Below are 20,787 nucleotides of genomic sequence, written 5' to 3'. Positions count from 1 at the left end.
ATCTCTAACCTCTCCACTAAAACACTCATCACCAGAAAGTAGAAAAATATGAAAAAAGTTAGTAGTGCTGGATATGTTAACTGAAAAATAAGTTTACTTAAAAAAATATTGTAAGAATCAGTCAATTTCATCTGATATACATATTTATTCCTTAACAAGTATTTGGCATTTGATAATATCAAAGGTATCACATGATGCAACAGTTGCTATAGTAGCAATACTTCTTCAAACAAAAGCATAAAACATATAAACTCTAAACAAAAATATGATGCGTGACATACATCCCCAACTAGCAGAAAACAGTAAATAATAGTTCCAGAAGTCAGCTAGTCCTCCCAGCTGCATCTGAAAAAAAGGTAATTGTATCAGCAAGCCCATCCTTTCTTGAAGATAAGAGATGGCTCAGTTTTCGGTCTGCATATAAATAATGTGAGATGCCACAATGCCAGTTGAAGAGTGCATAGAAATTCAAGTTCTAGGTCACCAAAAGATTTGTGAGGGAAGTAGTGTTTCCCACCAAGCATGAGGAAATTTTGTGTCTAAGGATTCTAAGGCAGGAGAGGAATGTCAGAGTTAAAGCAGATGCTTTGTGTGGTACTACAGAAGCTCAACAGGTAAACGTTTTTTCCTCCAGATCCCATGCATTTTTGAAACCTGTAAGCAACTGATTTCCCAAAGACAAGGAATGCCCATGACCTGCAAAAAACACTGAGTCAAAATACACAGACAATTGCAGGGTTTGGAATTGCAGTCAGTAGAAAATGTCAAGTAAGGGCAAAAGCTCATGATACTATCCGCAAAACTGGAAAAAGAGGCAGGTGGTTGAGTCATGCACTACTGTTCACTGGAAGCATCCTAAAATGCTACAAACATTTCCCATGCTGCATAATGTTGAAAAGAAAAAAAAAAAAAAAAAAAAAAAACAGCTTACAAAAAAAAAATTCACCTGTTTTCATAGTAACACAGAAGAAGATGGAAGAAGTGAGAGGAAAGGAAGGAAATATCCATGCCACGGTTCCAGCAGCTGCCCAGGTACGGAGCACTGACTTAACAAAAGCAGGATATCGAACCTAGGCTGTTAGGTACACTAATCAGACCCACATCTATCCTGGGTATATTCAAAAACCTTTATTTGGCAAGGTTTTTAAATGCAAAATGATTGCCTACAATATGCTTACTAAAAGATATTTCTGAATAACCTCAGTAGCACCAGCCAAGAGATGATGGTTCAGTTAGTTCTAGTTGGTGCAGATTCAGTTTAGCACAGAAGGTCTGAAGCACACCATACCTAATCCATACTTACACTGACAAAGCAACAGCAGATCTGTCCTGTGGACTACACCTTGCCCACTTCCAGTCTATGCAGTAAAATCATATTCTATTCCAAAAACTGGAACATTACTTCCTCAGAGGTTTTTGTTTTTTTTTCCTTGTTTTGCGCTCTATATTATAGAATAAATGTTTTTTCTGGTTTAAGACCACAAGAAAGCCATGTGATTAAGCAACAAGCAGCTCATGATATCCTAACCAGGAGTGTGCACTATGCCAATCAGGTCATCTTTATCCTAAGAGAACAGCGTAATTAAATTGTTTTAATGACAGCATAACTAAAAAGAAGTCATGACAAAATGAATATTTATGTTAAAAATAACTCACATTGGGGCCAGCTAGATGCAACTAAAACATCTAATATGTACCAAACAATGCAATGATCCTGACCTGTGACTACATAGCCTTTAATACAGAGATTTCAGCTTTAATAGGTAAATCATTAAGTTGGTGTGCCTCTCTTCATTAGGATTGTGGGCTGGGAAACCAAAGACAACCCAACAGGTGATAATTGTTCTTGATACAACAGAGATACATGTTTATGTCAGCTTTATCAACAGGCTGAAGCATATTTTATTTTATTTGTCCTAGGTCTCATACCCTCCAGTCCTGACAATCACTTTTAAAATACTTGCCCACAAAAGCTGTCCCTTAGTAAGTACAAAGTACTATGCAAGTCTTTCAAGGATACTGCCTAGGTTAAATAAACTTAGAAACAGTGTTTTTGCTCTTTATGAAAATTACACCTTTCACACTGAGTTCCTAGTACCGTTGACATCCTTACGTCTGCTGATTTAGCAGGGGCTTTCCAGACCTGTCTTTGAAGAGATGCCCATACCATATTTTACTCAACACCAGCTGCTGTACTGTGATCCAAAAAAGGGTCAAATAAAGCCAGCTATAAATGTAATGCAGTGCCAGCAATAATAAACTATACTATGCAAATTAATTCAGGTTCAGCGCTGAGGTAATATAGCCGTGACTTCTAGCTTGGATCAGGCTTTTTTCTCATCCTCAGGCCTGGTGAGCCTGCCCTCGGGACAACTTTGGTACTCCACCAAACCCACCACTCAGTGGTATTTTGATTTTTTGTTTTTTAACAAGTAGCTACAGTAGGTTTGTTGGGGATGCACCTGTCCAAAGAAACATGTATTTGAATATCACTAAGTCTAGTGGTCACAATGCATGACTTCAGTTCCCGACTCAACCACTAACTGGCAATGAATCCTCATGCCAGGGGAGACCAGGCCCTCTGTGATGGCCCCAGAGAAGGCAAAATCCTGTGGGGAGGCACCTCAGCAGCTCCACACAGCAGTGTCTTTCTCTTCAACACCATTTTTCACAAATGACTAGAAGAGAAAGAGCTGCACAGCACTGCAACTGCTAGGGCTAGGTGTAACAAATAAAAATGATTGCCTGCAAGTTCACACGTAATAGTGGATTCACGTAAGGGTGATGCAAGTTAATTGACAATTTCTATCCCATGTATGATGCATCTTAATTCATGCATCCTTCTTAGGGTCACACTTCTATTTTTCCTTGACTCTTGAATGGGTGTAACTTAGAAATACGGTTTTATCCTCGCTTCCTGTTAATTTTTCATTTAGCGATAGGCATGTCTTCTGTCAGCCAAGTCAACAATAGTCTCAGACACATCAAGGAAGATGTTAATTTATTTACTTAAGAGTTAAAAATCTTACCTACTAGAATACATCTAAAATAACATAGGGATTTTAATACTACTTCTGGAATATTTTTACCCTGTTGCTGAAATTAATTACACTGTTACTTTCATAATCGTAATTAATCATTGAAACAACTCCTGTAAATTCTTAGTTGCAAATAGTGTCTTTGCCTCTGCTTTCTGAAACAGTCCATTCCAAACTACAAGTTTAAGCCACTGTGGATTTCTTCCACCCAAGCATTGCTTACTCACACAACTGAAGTTACTCTAGATAATAAACACTTCAGCATAATCTAGAATTTCATATCAAACATTAGATCATTGTGGTGCTTTATTTTATTCACAAAGTACAGTAGAGCAAAAGGTTTAAATATTGTTTCAGAATTCCTGTTTCCTGATATAAAAATGTCAGCAAAGCACATTTGATCCATTAACTACATTGCTGATGCAAGAGTAACAGGAATTTAACTACAGAGAACACTGCTAACTAATACACCATATTCAGCATTTTTTTTTAACTAAGCAAATGCTATGTTGATACAATATTTATAGGAATGTGAAATGCATACAAATTATTTCAAGTATTCAGAACACAAACCAAAACTCTACCTACTAGAAGACTTACACACAGAAAGCTGAGATCAAATTACTGATTATTTGTTCTGCTTAGAAATAAAATAACCAGCAGATATAACACTATTCTGCGTAGTTACAAAACATCTGTGATTCAGCAGTAGTAGAGACTGCAGATACAAGTAAGTAGTACAGAGGCAAGTTTACCTCACAGTCCTGCTTTACATGGAGAATTACCACCACCAAAACAGAACAAAAAAATTACTGCCTCGGGATTTGTATATGTTATTTGAGGAATATTTCATTAATCGAGTATACGCTACCCCATGTGCAGGTTACATGCATGAAAACATGACAGCCATTTGATAGGTGTTATCCAGCTCTAAAGTTTGCTGTGATCCTACAGTAACTTCACTGCTTATTGCAAACAAAAACACATCAGCAAACCTGTAATAATTCCTGTTGGGCTTTCCTTGGAATGGATTCCTGCTGTTCTGCTCTGGTGTTTCACAGGAACTGACTTTCCTCTTGTTTTTGTAGAGATTGAAATTCAACACATTTTCAAGGTGATTATGAAACAATATGTAAAAGCGAAATCTTGCCCGTTTTCACTTGCAACTGGGAGAGCAACTGCTAAGTAAATAGCTATGCGAATTAGCAAGTGAAATAAAGTCAGATAACAAATTTATGTAATAATAATAATACTTAAAATATATATATTTTTTATTTTCTCCTCCCACAACCTTTTCTATGGTTGATTTTTGCCACCACAATTCTATGAATCAGGCCAGTTAACCATACTGCAAAAACAGAGACAGATATGTATACTAGAAACCATATGTATCACACTGTATAAATTTTATCTTTAACCTTAATACATTACTTATCCTAAACCAGAATCAATCATGAAAACACTTTACTATACACATATATACATGAATAGATTTACTCATGAAAGCAGCGACATCAAGAAAAAAAATCCACAATCTCACATCTACAGGCACTTGCAGGATCAGGGCCCTAGAATTAATATGAAGTCCACATCTTTCAATTTGCACAATTCACAAAATGAAATCAGAATCATGATTATTACTTGGTAGAGTTTCACAAACCATCTGACTGACAAATAGTACAAATGCTTTAAAAAATATATTTAAAAATCTAAGGTTAAAAAAAAAAAAAAAAAAAAAAGCAGAGCACTCCACAATTCAAGAGCACTCCAAGCTCTTAAATGACAAACTTGGCCTCTGTGGTAATGTCAAGAAAACGAGGAGTTTCAGAGACACCGTAACAAGGAAACTGGAATATGAACACAAAAACGTGTACCTATAGCCAACTCTCACTTACTTGTAATTTGGTTTTACCTCTACTGTAGATTAATTGCAGACACAGCTTGAGCCTGGAAAGACTTATCTCAGGTACAATGCAATCTAAACATAGCAATGCTGTGTCATGGCTCTGCGTGCCAACTACTTTGGGGGATTACTCGAGAAATCTGAGCTGGTTTCTATAGAATCATGCAGTTCTGGAAAAGGGCAGCAGAGTTAATCCACCAGAAACAAGAGTGATGTAGCATGGTCCAAACACCCAGGGGGGTCTGCTGGAGCCAGCCCACACCCTGCAGCAACGCTGCTGGGCAGCAGCTGGATCTGAGTGACAGCAAGAAGTACCTGAGCCAAATTCCACTCCGCATCCTGTAGCGCCTCACTTACACAGAGTTTGGTGTTCTCTGTTACTGAGGTATCCTAGGGTTTTTTTGTTGTTTGTTTTTTAAGTGAAGATAACTACATCATCATTTCACCTTATAGCTATTGTTCCTAAGCAGATATTGGTGGAGGAAAGAAGAGCAGCAGGAAGGAAAACAGCCTGAGTGTAGACAGGTTGTCCAGTTCTTCTGAGAGAGGTAACAGCTATTGCTATTAGATATCCCATTTGATAATTGGGCTTGTGCTGCAGATCTATGTTTTCCAGTCCTGTCAGTGGTCCCATGTGGAGATCTAGCCAGCTACCTTTTAACACAAGAAGTTGAATTTAAAACCTATTTTAATGAGCTTTGTATCTATAAAGTTCAACTTCAAAAGACAGAAATGCAATGTAGGCCATATAAATGCATTGTGAGTCTGATCTGATTTTTTTTTTTGCATGAGACTTCTGCCTAGAAAATACAGTGACAGAAACACTAAAGAAACTTGCAGAAACTTGTTTTACAAATTTCAGTATAAAACCTATTAAAATTCTCAATATGTCTCATTTTACTTTTTATAAATTCAGAAACCTCCTCTCACAAGCGCTAATAATTAATAGGGTGCTTTGAACTTCACTGGAAAGAAAAAATGTTGGGAGGCTTGAGGTAAGTAACTTTCAAAAGCTTTGATTATTTGTCAGAGAAAAACTGTTTGAAACATGGCTAGGAAATGGTAAACCATTAAGAGGTGGCAACCGGAATACTCAACGCATTGCTGTTTCTCTTTCTTTTTCTTAAATTATATCTTCTGGCTGAATAAAGCCTTCATTAATATTTTTTAGGTCTCCTTATTTGGCAAATTATGCAATAGAAACATGATCAAAGCTATCAGCACCAAAAATACACTAGCAGCTCTTCAGCAAATTCTTCTAGTGGGGAGTTGGAATTGTTGCTACTAGATAATTGAAAAAGTTGGAAATAAGTTGAATATCAGTCTATCAGCAACATAGTACAATGATGACTATATTATTTTTCTGTAGTAACTATAATTAATTTTTGTGAGTTACTTCAATAAATACTCCAACTTAAGCACTAAAAGCTGAAGTAGTTAATGGTCTTAGAGTGCTTCAAATTTACTAATAAACCTCTCTAATATCCCCTTGACTTTGAACTGCTTAAGTTAAAACATGCCCATGCTGTCAGTAAGCTCTGGCAAATGAGTTTGTTGAATAAAACACATTCTCAATTTGTTTACAAATACATCCTGCAGCATTTCATAAACAACTGCAAATAGCTCTTTATGGTGTGGGAACATCTGCAAGTCTGGGCCCACTACCCTTACAATTTCCATGACTTGAAACCTTTTCCTGCTGATAGGAGGATACAGGAGACAGATCCCTTTCAGCACCAAGGTTCCACTTCTTTTCCCCAACACTGGAATTCAGCTATGCGTACAGGCTAGTAAAGTGCAAAGCTATGTAGTTGCGTAGATTAGGAAATAAGCTATGTTGTTTATATACACTTCAACATTCAGAAGGAATTTAAGAAAGAATTAAATTTAAGAAATTAAATTTGCCTAGGAGACCAGAAATGCCAGCGACATTTGGTGTTACTTTAAAGACTGAGATTACAAGTATTACTGTTAAAATAATTAAGAGATTTCTCCTATTTTAAATTTCCTCATGACAAAACTGGTGAATGAGAGAGTCTAGTTACCCATAAGGCCTATATTTAATAAAAATAAAAAAAAAAAAGACCATGGAACTGGTTGTCTAATTCAGTTCAGCTCTTTATTTAGCAGCTGCTGCCACCTAAAAGAAAGCAGTATGTTCTTGATACTAGAATGCGTTTGTACCATATGTGATTAAGTATTTTTAAGAGAATAATTATTCTTTTAGAATGAATAATCAAAAGCTCTCTTTCAAAGCAGTCTAGCTCAGCATTATCACATTAAAATCAGTTAGAAAGCACTGCTGAACTTACACAACATCACTCAGGCTCTCCACACACAGATCGGTGAAACAATGATCTCAACCCTAAGCATTTTAAAAATTTTAATTACTACCAAAACTTTGAGTAATGTTTCAGCATTCAACAGTAGTTTAAAGCTGTCCTCACTGCAGCCAGGCCAGCCCAACTGCAAACACTTTTGAAAACCCTTACCAGTTCTAATATGAAATGTGAGTTAACACGGCTCTGTTGGGTAACTATCACAACACGTACCTGAACATGAAACACCTACTCATCCAGCTGAGAAATCTGTCCCAGTAACAAGGACCTTTGGTTTCAAGACACATTCATACCCCATCCAGGACCATGAATAAGTATCTTCTTTTTATTTTCGCTATTAGTTCAGCAACAAGAACTTGATGAAACACCAGAAATACTAATACCCACAAAACGACTAGCAACTATGGGATAATACATTAAGCTTCCAATCCAGGCTAACGTACACCTATCCCAAGAGGGACAACTGTTACAAAGCCCAGGAATAACCCACACCCTCTGGCCAGCCAGACCCCAAGAGGCAAGTCTTCTGGTAACAACACAGACCAACAGAAGAACAGTAACTTGAGGAAAACACAGTAGTTAGGCAAGATCCATGTAGTTTAGCTAGATCTGTGTCTGAAAAGTTAAATACTTTCATCTGATCTTCATTTTCTATTTATCAGAAAGATAAAACAATTATGCAGTTATTGTCACATCTTGATAGAGGGTGGTTCATGAGTCAAAAAAAAAATATCAAATATAGGTATCCTGTGCTCACTTTGATCTATTCCTAAACCTTCCTTAGATAAATTAACAAGGTCATCTTTGCTACAGAATTGGAAAAATGATGTTAAATTTTTGGAGGAAACTTAACTAAGCAGGCCATCTCACTATATGCTGCATTTCTGAAGGTGTGAGACATCAAGTTCAGCTGAGCGTAATATGAGGAAGGGACACCAAGAAGCACCTGAACTTAATCCCTTTCATTCTCCTGCAGACTTCATTAGTGAAGGTTAAATGGCTTTTAATTTAGATTCCAAGCTTGCAATGTGAAGAACCTACCTAGGGAAGCAAGCAAACAAACTTATGGCCTATTGCAGAAATATGATTTGAGCAGTTCCAAGGAAGCAGGTAAGAATAAGAAGCCAAGTGCAATGGAGAAATGATTGATTAATCCAGAATAAAACACGATGTTTTGTAGTGCTCTAACCAAACATCAGAACACAGAGGAACTATTTTAATGGATTAGACCAGATGTCTGCCTAGTCCAGCATGCATCATACCACATAATGCGCTCTGCAGTAGACAGATGTGAAGTAATCTACCTTCCATATTAAATCTCAATCTCATTTGAAACACACAGATTGGCTTAAACCATAATCTAGAAAATAAAGCTAAGTATAACAGTACAGTAAGAGTTGAGAGCATTCTATCTTTGTAGAATTCTGTGTCCTAACACCCCTCCCTATTAATAAAAATAAAAATTTGTAGAAACTACTACAGAAGTAAAAATTTTCTACATGAAAAAGGAATAAAATCATTAAAAGATATTTTTATATGGAAACAGTACATATAATGACCAGTGTAAGAAAGGTAAACTGAAATGCAAAATTTTTACATGATAAAAAGATACATTTTCCATAAAGCATAATTAATATACAGAAGCACTTGACATAGCATGTTTTCAAAGCTAAGAGTTTAGAAAGATTGAAAATACCTTATAAGCAAACAAGGAGAAGAATTGCACTTCCATACCAGTAATCTGTGCTGCTATAAAGCATGGGTAAATTACCTTTAATATCTCTTTAATGCAGTCTTCTCATTTGAAAATTAGAAATAACAGTATTTCAAAATGGAAAGATAAGACTTAGCTATTGTTTGTGTATTCTGGAATTGTGTTTCTCTGACAAATCCAGGAATAAAAACATGGTGTTTTTGCAAAACTGAAACAGCAAGTATAATATCGTCATACCAGCTAAATCAGCTTATGTGGTTTGAACAATGTTCAGCCCTCCTGTAATGGCTTTGCTCTCCCTGCATGAATGCAGAAAAAATTAGATGTGTGGAAAATGCAGGTTCTGGAGCTAGACTCCTGGATCTCCTCAAGAGTAGTCCATATCTGACGTAGCATGAGGACATAGGAAGTACACAGGATGCACCATGAGCAAGAATATTCCCTAGCTACTACATTCTCTGCACTTCAAACAGCATCAGAAACCGAAGTTTAAGGGGGAAAACCAGAAACTTTTTCCAGACCCTACCTTCTATGCCCTTTCTTAAAAATGGGAACCATAAATTTGTTTCACTCGCTTTCCCCAAGCCCCATGAATCTCTGAAAATTTTTGGTGTTATCTTTTTGACTCTTTATGTTTTAATTCTTCATCTGGTTTCTCCAAACAGGAGGGACCCACAGATTACAGCTGCAAAATGGCTAGACAGGCACTGCAAAATTTAAATGGATATGTATCAGGACACGCAATGAAACATGATTTCAGCGCAATCTCATGGAATTGATGCGTTTATGAGAAAGTGACTGACTACCTAGCTGAAATGGACAGATGTGAATAAGCTCATGTCAAGGTTAAAAATAAAAAGCAAATACTGTAAGGCTGCAAATTTAAAGATTAAAGCAGTGAGCACAATATAAATGTAACTTTATGTACTAATACAGAAACAGTGGGTAAGTTCCATCACATTTTATATAAAGTTACTGACAAAGACATAGGCATAGGTGGATGAAGTCCGTAGGAAAGTTGACGAAGTCGAATGGTGGCCATTGGAGATGCATTCCCTGTTCCGTGGTGCAGTCAGAGCCGATCAGCTGTGCTTAGCACAGTGTTGCACAGCAGATGAAACAGATCACCTGCCTTGTAGACGAGTTTAATGTATAATAAACTTCTTGGTGTGGTTTTGGGTGTTCAGAGACAGCAAGCTTGAAACAGACAGGGAGTTGAAGAACCTTAAGCCAATCTACTCAGACATAGCCTTCATGGTATTTTTTTTTTCCAGAGTTCAAGAGCATTTCATGTAGTTATCACTTTTTTTCACCTTGAATGGTCCTAAAATCCAAAGTCAGTTCTACAGATAATGCATCTTCATTAAACATGGAGCCACTTCTGAGGTAGAAATGCACATGCACAGCAGCTAACAGCAGGCAAGGAAAATGAGCTTTTGGTTCAGGAAGCTAGATAATTTATGCATGGTGCTGTGGGATATTAAATATTCAGAAAAACTGTCATTATCTTTGTTTCATCCTCACAATGTTAATAACTTGAATTTTCATAAATTATTTGGGTGGTTTTGTTTTCTTGTGGGGTGGAAAAGACCTTCACAGTGTTTTGTTACAATAGGAAAGACCCCTGTACCTAGAGGATTCTTACCACTCAGGAAGAAACACAAAACTTGAGTTTCATGACAAACTTATCTCAACATACACACACAGTCAGAGCCATTGTTAATATGTCCTGAATAGGAAGAACAACACTTGGCACCTCCGCTAGAGAGACCCTGGCAGAATAGCACATGTGAGATGCAAGGCATGCAGCAGGCTGTCCCTCTGCAGCCTCCAGACTCCTTAGGGCTCCGGGGACAGGTCAAGCAGCACCTGTGGGTCACCCCCTAAGCCATCAGCCTCATGGTGCAGTTTTTATTCCAACCTCATATCTATTTTTTTTTCCACTCTGGACAAAGTAGATTGAGGTTTCTCACGTGAGGGGAACCCCTGTCCACCGCTCTGCTCTGCTCTTCACCACCACCACCTTTGCCCCGTGCAGGCAGGCGGGTGCGTGGTGCAGGCTGCCCCACCAGCCCCTTGCAGGGCTGCCCCCCACGTTTCGTGTGGGCTGGCTGGGGGGCTCTCCTTGGGACAGGGCTCCCCCCTTTGACAGGGCTTGAGAGCCTGGGGCTTCTCCCCCTTCCCCTGCCTGAAGGATCACCCCCCACTACCATTTACCCCCTGGAAGGTGCCCCTCACCTCAAGGCACGGGGCCTTGCCCCTCCTTCCCCGGCTCCCTGGGCAGGGGGCTCCCGCCCCGGACCCCTTCTTCCCCTCAGCCAGGAGGCGCTCCCCTCCCGCTCCCCGGAGAACAGGGCTCCGAGCCAGGCAGCCCCTCTCCTCCCCTCTGCTGCCAGCAGCAGCCCTCACCCCCTGCAGAAAGGGATGGAAGGGGGGGGTCTCTTCCTCTCTTCCCCTCTCCCCCCGCCCAGGCGCCTGCGGCCGGCACTGACCCGTCTCTGCCGTCCTGCTCCTCTCCGCCATATTTGTTGTCATCCCCCCCGCTCCCCCCCACCCGGCGCGAGACGCTGCCCGCGCGTCGCCATGGCAACACACGTCACCGCCAGGGGAGTCCCGCGCCCCCCCCCCTTCCCTCCTTCCCTCCCTCCCTCCCCATGCCTCCCGCAGGCCGCCATGTTGCGGCGCTGACAGGGCCCGGCCCCGCCCCGCCCCGGGGAAAGCCTGCCCGCTGCCCCGGGGGGGAGCTGGGCTCTGAGGGGGGCTCGTTACCGAGGTGCGCGGCTCCCCGCCGCCTCCACGGGGGAGCAATTACAGCCTGGGGGCCCCGGGGACAGCGGGGGGTTAGGGTTTGGATCGCCCCATAGGGGCAGAGCCCGCCCGCTCCTGGTTTCAGGGTGATGAGCTCAGGTGGAGCGCGGGCAGTACCTGAAGGCAGCCTTCATAGCTGTGTGGCCACCCCACCCCGCCCCAAAATTCAGCGCATGAGTCTGATCATGTGGAAGTTATGGCGATTTTTTTTTTTTATGTTTTTCTCATTTTTTTTTAAGGCAGCCCAGTGGGGAGCTTCATTATGTGTGTGTGTGTTACCCGTCTGTTTCCATCCCCCAGACCTAGCAGGTGAATCTGACCATATGGCAAATACAGTGAGGCTTCCAGGGGACGGGAGGGTTTCTGCCTGTGTGTGTGTGTGTTCGCAGGCCCACTGGGTGACACTCACCATGTGGTGAATACAGCGATGAAGTCTTTGGTGCAAAGGGGCTAATTATGTGTGTGTTTCCCAAAAGACCTAGCGTGCTGGGTTTGATGATGCATGTCTCACTAATGCAAGGCTGAGATGGAAGCTCCATCGTATGTCCTCAGCGCATACAAACTCCAAGCTCTCAGAAGCAAGGCTAGCCATCGGACGAGCATGGTGTTAAAAGCGCAATCATCAAGTCCTAGAATCATGTATATTTGCATACATGGACAGACGTGGGGGGAGATCATAGAATCATAGAATGGCTTGTGTTAGAAGGGACCTGAAAGACCATCTAATTCCAGTCCCGCTGCCATGGGCCAGGACACCTTCCACTCTAGACCAGGTTGCGCAAAGCCCTATCCAGCCTGGCCTTGAACACCTCCAGGGATGGGGCCTCCACAGCTTGCCTGGGCAACCTGTTCCAGTGCCTCACCACCCTCATAGTAAAGGATTTCTTCCGAATATCTAATCTAAATCTACCATTTTTTAGTTTGGAGCCATTCCTCTTTGCCTATCACTACACCCCCTGACAAATCCCTCCTCAGCTTTCCTGTAGGCCCCCTTTAGGTACTAGTAGGCTGCTATAAGGTCTCCCTTGAGCCTTCTCTTCTGAGCTGAACAGCCACAACACCCTCAGCCTGTCTTCTTAGGAGGGGTGCTCCAGCCCTTCGATCATCCTCATGTCCTCCTCTGGATTTGCTCTAATACGTCCATGTCCTTCTTGTGCCGGGGGCCCCAGAGCTGAATGCAAGGCTCCAGGTGGGGTCTCATGAGACCAGAGTAGAGGGGGAGAATCCCTTTCCTCAACCTGCTGGCCATGTTGCTTTTCATGCAGCCCAGGATATAGGTTGGCTTTCTGGGCTGCAAGCACGCAATGCTAGCTCATGTCAAGTTTCTCATCATCACCCCCAAGTCCTTCTCCTCAGGGCTGTTCTCAATCCATTCTCCCACTAGCCTGTATTTGTACTTGGGATTGCCCAGGCCCAGATCTTGCTCTTGGCCTGTTGAACTCCATGAGGTTCACACAGGCCCAGCCCTCAGGCCTGTCCAGGTCCATCTGGATGGCATCCCTTATCTCCAGCGTGTTGACTGCACCACACAGCTTGGTGTCATCAGCAAACTTGCTGAGGGTGTACCCGATCCCACTGGACTGGGACAGGGCTGTGCTTATGGCTATGGAAACATTTATGTGTCTGTTTATTTACATCTAGTAAATTAACATAACCACTTCACAGAGACCAATGACCAGTTAGTGAAACACTCCAAGCCTAAAAATCAGGGGAAGTGAAATTGTATATTTCTCCATCTAACATGTTGTTATTTAAACATCTCTTCACCTCCCTATCTTCCTGTTGGGCATGTGCTTTTTCTGCTCCAGTGTAACTCCTCTTAACAAGGTACTGACTTGGGTAATGCCTGCAGGTTCTACACACCTATATTTTTCTGTAGAGTCTGTTACCTCCTCATCATTTCTGTTTCTCCCTGCCCTTTGCAGCATCCCAGCCTTCTTTCAGTTCATACTTCTCTGGTTGTTTCTACAGCATTTGTTTTTTAGGTTCTCTTCTGCTGTTTCCTTTCTTTTTCAGTGGTGCTTAGGTCTCTTCATCTAGTTCTTTTCACTCGGTATATTTCTGTATGATGGCCACAGTCACAAGTTTTCAAATATAGCCATGTTCCTATGCCAATGACGTGAAACACCTATCTGAAGTATTGCACTAAGGACACTTTGTGATGGTGTCAGAAGATCTTTTGGAGCAAGCATATTGTTCTTTGCTTTGTGTCAGCATTTAAAAGTCATCAAGGGCCACCGAGATTCAAGCTCTGGAAAATAATTTTTATACTTTTATCTCTTCAGCCTTCATAAGCTGTGGGTGGACACTAGGATATTGCAAAGCCTGATTTGTCTCACTGCTGACAGAGAACTACAGTGAGCCCCCCCATCCTCTCCCTCATACCGTTTCCCCAGGCTAGCTAATCACCCAGGCCTTGTTTGTTGCTTGGCAAATGATCCTGGGAGACCTCTCTTCAGAATATGCTGCATGTACTCTCTTCTGTTCATTCACACCTCATGGCTGATTGTTCTGCATGTCCGTTGAGAAACATCAGCACCAATTCAAGCTTAACATAGACAAAAACATCTTTATGTTATCTTCTGGACCTCTCCGTGTATGCACATTATAGTACCTCCTGCACATCTGTCGCAGAAACTATAGACCTAACCTGATTGCTTCTCTTCCTCTTTATTTGCCTAGCTGCTATCAAGTCTGGCTTTCTCTTTGTCTGTGAGAAGATACAGACCATATCTATCTCAGTAGTTAGGATGCTTTTTTGTTTATGGTCATCCTTTACCCTGTCTGTTACAACCCCTTTTATTTAGGTTCCCTGGTAGCCATGTCCCAGACCTTAAAATATTTTTTCATAATACTCAGCTGTTCGTTGTTTTTATCTAAACTTTCCTTTTTTTTTTTTTTTTCCCAGGTCTTACACAGTTTTGTCTGCTACTCTAGTCTGGTTTCTTATCATGTCCCCAAGTCCCCTATCCCCTTTGTTCTACTTGCTATTCCAGCTTTAGTGTCCCCTCATCCATATTTCATTCCTATCTATTAATACACATAGAGCATTTTTCATCTGCAAATTTCTAAGAATTAAGTGCCTGTGGAGAAACCTTCCATATCAGTTCTTCACATGACCTCTTTATTCACATTTTTCTGAGAGACTTCCTTCTGTGGTGACCACAAATATTAATCCAAAGGTCTTTTGCATCCAACTGCCATTCTATCAGATACCTGCAAGAATGTGTATTGAATTCAAAGACATCTGGGGGAAAGCATTTTTTTCAGTCAAATTAGCTCTTCTGAGTTAACACACTTGAAAAACCCAGAAATGCCACAGTCAGGTTTTTTTTAGTCTGAGTTTAATGCTATGTTATAGTCACCTCACCAAGCTGAAATGGTGTTAAATATAGATGATATGCAGTCTTTCCAAAAACAGTAAGCTAATTTGACTAGAGAAAAGAACTGGAAAGTTCATATAGAAAGTTCATCTGAAAAGAGAAGTATACCTCAATGGTGTAACTTCAAGAATAAGGACTGAAGAATGAGGGAAAGAGTAATCAGGAGAAACACTTGCTCCTTTTCATTTGCACATTTTTAGAGCATCTGAAAAGACGTTAGGGTGCTCTTTATTACAAAGATGTCTTTGGTCACTGCCCTTCCAGAGCTAATAATCTAATTTTGAATATCACAAAACAACAGAACACCATTACAAAACACTGCTGCACTGGTTACCTTCACATTCATTGTTTCAGCCATATTCCTTATTTCAATGTATCCTTCCTCCTTCAACATCTCAGCAAGCAAAAGCTGCTTCACTTTTATGGCTCTTCACAGCTTATTCCCACCCTATCATCTTTTAATATCCTATAGAGAAATCAACGTCTTCCCCCCACACATTTCATTCAGTAATAACTCTCTACTTGTTACATTTTCAAACCAGCACCTTCATGCTTTCCCTCACTGCTGCTTCTCACTCCCACTCACCTAATTTTCCTCCTTCAAATCCCTCCCTAAAAATCTCCTATGCTGTGATGTCTACTGAAGGAATGATAATGAATAGTCAGCTGTGTGCCAAGATTACTGTCTGTCATGGTGACTAGTGTTGTCTTATTCTGATCTCTGTCTGTCTCTTGCATCCACGTCTTGTGCTGGACTGAAAGTGACTTGAGTCAGGCCCCCTGTTTTGCCATGTTAGGTATGGGTTCTGGAGTGGACTCTTAAAAACCATTATATAAACAAATAAAAATAAATTGAGATAATGGAAATACAAATGGAAATGCTGGCCAAACCCGGGAAGATTAAGCAATTATTCAGTTATGATTCATCAGCTTAGACAAATTTACATAAAAATTAATGTGACTGACAACTCCATTACAAATATTGAGAAAGAAATTATTTTTCTAAATATGGATTTGTGCTATCTTTATTTATTTATAATCTACAGGGACTTGTGAAGCATATTTTACTTTTTTATTCTTACTTGTATTTAAAATATTAGATATTCCATTGTTTTGTTTATCTTTTGTTGCAGCCCATAAGAATATAAGAAAACGTAATACCACGAGAGCAAAGACTGACAGGAAAAAAAAAAAAATCTGATCACTTTTTTCTTTTTTTTTAACATGAGGATAATTCAAATATGTTGACAATAGATTGATTTGCATTATGTATTCAATACTTTCGATTCAACTAGAGGTGGCTGCTGTCAATATATATCTGTTGAAACCTCAAAGATCTTCCAGGAAAATCAATAAAAATCCAATTTTACAATCCTGATAATTTCAGAGCGTTTAAAAAATTTGCAAATAAAAAAGAAGGAAAGTAAGAAAACTTTTTATACATAACAAAAAACCCACTAAGTTGCATTATGGATTTTTCATGAATTGTTTTTAAGTAACTGCTAAGGCTGGATTAGAATAGAAAATTAAAGTATTAATGCAGAAGTTTTGCATGCTTTTCACACGCCCCAGATATAGTACAGTGTATGATAAGGTAATGTTCTTCAAAGTAGGGATTTAAAAATCCAGGTGTAATTATGTCATATAATACTTCTTTTACACTATTTTCCTAGTGTAGAATAAAGCAGTGCATGCATTTGTGTACATATAGTACTTCAGCTTTGACTTCGGTCAGATAAAAGGCCTCAACAACGTTTCTGCTAGAAATAGGCCATCAACATTGGCTGTGGAGGCACAGTAGAGTAGGTGCAGTCCAAATCAAAGAAAAGGAAAAAAAAAAAAAAAAAAAGTCTGTTCAAGTTTTTAGCCAGGATGTTATGGTCTGCAGGATTCAGACAGAAATTATAATCTGATAATATGATTTTTAAAAATAAAATAAAAAAGAGGGAGAGACGAAATGAAAAATCAAAACCTAGATTCCTAGATTGAGGCAACAAAATTGAAGTGAATTTTAAAACATGTATGTGTACATGGTAGAGAAGTGCTGTAATCTTATTATTTGTAAACTCAATCCACTCTTTCTGTTCCCCTAGCATTTATTACTGCAATTTTTATGTAATGTATAAAAACAGATTGTAATTTCTTCTATCAGGACAGTATCTTTAATGTATTAATGTATTAAAATAATATCACCTCTTGCATTTTTCTGTAGTATTTCTAAGCATAGGAAAAATTAAAATGCAGCTCGTTTGGATAGGTCAAAGTGTGTCTCCCCTCATTCAATGCGTGACTTCAGAAATAATCAAAAAGTTACCCTGAGATAACTGATGTGAAACATGAGACATCGTGATCACAAAACTTGGATCAATTTGTGCCCATGCTGGCAAAGCACCATCTCATTTCATTCCTGAAAATATTTTTTAATTTTACATTTTATGGCTACTTTGAACTATTTGTTCCTAATGGTTGTCCTCAAGGATGTGCATCAGCATCGTGTAATTACATGGGGAAACAGTCCGCCTGAAGGAACCCACTCTGTAAATTACAACCCTACTGTGTACAGACAGTGAGCAACTCGTGACTCTGGGATTCTTTTACACTCTTCCACAAGCGCTTTTGAGCTTGTAAAAGCAGGGTACCACCAACACGTAGCACTTTCTCAAATATAGCTTTTTACTGTCCCTCTAAGTGGTGCGGAGCTATGTTGAGGGGTTGGCTTGAATGTATGCCCTGCGTTTGATGAGAAAAGGAAAGACGTCCAAGGGAAAGGTTGGTGTCAGACACTTGGGTACAGAACAGAAAAAGAAATGTTACCCGAGGACAGGAGCAAACCCTTATTATTGCAAGATCGATATTTTAGAATTATTTTCAGGAAATAAAGAACCTTCATTTTTAAGTTCCTGTTGGAAAGGTATATACATATACAGAAGAAAAGTGAACTTTATTTGGGAAAGATGAAAGGTTAAATCAGTTCTCTTGGCATTTGAACATCTGCATAATTTTCAAACCTTAAGTGTAATGTATACTCTGGTACTTTGTCAATGTTTCTGAAGGTTTGACATGATTCTGATACAGTCCTTGGAGGAATTTACTTAAGAACACAATAACCTTATGTTAGCTTAAGCATGGCAACAGACACAATAAAATCCCAGTACAAAAAGGCCTTTTTCAGTTTTCACATTTGTGATATACACCAGATCATGGTAAACATCTGGCACACCCCAATGTGCACTTGTCTTCCCTAGGATATTTTTGACATACTAAGTGACTAGGAACTATCATTTTCTCCTATCATATAGGCCTATGAGTACTCACATAGTAGTGAAGTAGATCTACGCTAATGCAAGCCACATGGACTAGCAATGGTCTTTTTTTATTATTATTTTATTTTAAATGAATCCAAGGAATGAATTCAAAGGCTGCAGGTAGATTGCCTGTGGTAGTTAAGTTCACGTGTGGGCTTGAGATCAGTGCACTAAGAGGTTCAAGGCGGTCAGCTATCAAGCTCCTAGTTCACCTTGTGCTTTGTTTTTGTGCTGTACTTGTGCAGGAACATTTTTGGTTTGCCAATTATTCCATAAATCATGTAGTGCCACCTAAAGAAGTCCTTTTAGTGCAAAATATTAGCAATGTTAGCCTTAATAACAGTGCAATAAAGAAAACTCAAGTCCATAGCTGCACTCTAAACAGCTTAGAAACAGGGTAACAGCAAGTCAGAGCCATTCCCACTGGAATCCAGGGTACAGAGTAAACCAAAATATGGGGCCTATCAAATCCAACCACCTTCCCTCAAGAGTATAGGTTCTTTGGTTAATATAGTCCTAAATACTAATACTAAATACTAAATCCTTCTGCTATGGCAGAAGAATGTGAACTCAAGAGAAAAAGGTCATTATGCCTCTAAGGACAATGTGGTAAGTGATGATGGTTAGCAAGATAATCAGGGATTAGTGCCCCCATGCAGACTCCAGCCTGACCATCTCGAGACAGGTAAAAGTCCAGCTTCAAGACCATGTCTGTAATAACATTTTAAAATCAGTATTTTATGTGTTTCAGGATATAAATCATACAGCATCTTTTCTTTAAGTTTTTGGTATTTTCTCCAGGTAATATCAAATTCTAGGTAGAGTTTGGTATAGTCTGGGAAAAAAAAAAAAAAAAAAAGGACTTTTTAAAGTTTGCATCTGTGATATCTTCACCAGTTCACCAAGAGGGTGGTCAGGCACTGAAACAGGCTCCCCAGGGCAGTGGTCATGGCACTGATCCTGCTGCAGTACAAGAAGTGTTTGGACAATGCTCTCAGACAGATGGTTTGGTTTTGGGGTGGTCCTGTGTGGATCCAGGAGCTGGGTCCCTTCCCACTTGGGATATTCTGTGATTCTATAGCCCTCCCTCCCTGCAAGATTTAGTGGCCCTATAGAAGAAAAAGATCCTCAAAATAAGATCTTAAGAAAATGACCAGGTATGTATGCATTTGATCAGAAGCTGCTATTATTTCATGTAATTACTACCTAATGCGTCTAAAAATAAAGGATAATTTCAAAATGAAGACATTAGTAATGACATTAGAGTGACTAAGTTTAGATGGAGGAAGCACATAGTAAAAAAAAATAAAAATAAATAAATTAGTTTATTTCCTAAATTAAGATATTTGGTGAAGTGCAGATGGGCTACTGTATTTCTTAATCTTCTGACCCATAAGGATTGGCATTGAGACAGTGTTCTCATTAATACATCTCTCTCTTCTACTTTTTTTTACACAGCATTGAAATAATATGTTTGAGAACTCACTGATTCACCTAGGACAGAGGCTTCTACACCTTTACATATTTTGAGGACACACAACAGTGGCAACTTAGCTCTTAAGAAACAGCACCTGGAATATAAAAGCTCTTAAAATCCTACCTGAAAATCTGACCTAAAAGTCAGAAAGTAAGATTCCATTATACAGGACAGATGAAGTCCAAGTATACTGAAAGTCTGACTAAAGAATGGAGACAGCACTGGTTGGGACAGCTGATGCTGATCGTTCCAGAAACTGTACCAAAATTAAAATAGGTGGCAGAGTTGCTCATAAACCAGATGCAGTATCTGCAATGTGACATTCTCTATAGTGGAGGGTTTTCAAGTCAATTCCATCTTTCTTTAAATTCTGTACTGAAAACTGCAGGACTGAACAGCAGGTAACCACACCAGCCACCCCGTTATGCCATCCTGACAGGGGTCATACCTGACTTTGTGTCATTTGAGAAGCCCACTTTGCAGAGCAAAGAACTGATTTGGTTTCCCAAGTCTCAAGCTCACCCCACAAACATCAAGACCTTCCTGATGTGCAGTCCTGATGTTTGTGGGGTAAACTCGAGATTTACAGTAAGCAAAAACTTTTAAAGGAGCAGCTGCAACCAGTCAGCAAACCAATAAGTGATAGAAATGTTGGTAAAATGTCCCAGTATAGCATTGTGCTCTTACAGAGATTTACACAATAGGCAGGATTTAAAGCAAACACAAGAATAGATGCTATTTAATTAGGACCTTCACAGAAAAACATCTGGTATAATTGGTTAAGGGGAAGTCTATACTCAGGCAACATTTATTAGGATAT

General features: G+C 39.7%; 1 protein-coding gene across 1 annotated transcript in view; it reads right to left on the bottom strand.

The window, feature by feature from the left end:
* The window catches only part of BEND5 (BEN domain containing 5), a gene marked incomplete at its 5' end in the record, with an annotated part of 583,001 nt that extends 571,472 nt beyond the window's left edge, over positions 1–11,529 (bottom strand). Inside the window, one exon of the mRNA XM_084291495.1 lies at positions 11,483–11,529. Within this exon, the coding sequence (XP_084147621.1) occupies positions 11,483–11,529 (47 nt within the window). The remainder of the gene's footprint in view (positions 1–11,482) is intronic.
* Positions 11,530–20,787: the final 9,258 nt, after the last annotated feature.

The sequence above is a fragment of the Netta rufina genome (assembly GCF_964035555.1).
Source record: "Netta rufina genome assembly, chromosome: 8".
NCBI lineage: Eukaryota > Metazoa > Chordata > Aves > Anseriformes > Anatidae > Netta > Netta rufina.
The sequence above is the reverse complement of the archived record's forward strand: the minus strand, read 5'-3'. Positions and strand labels throughout refer to the sequence as shown.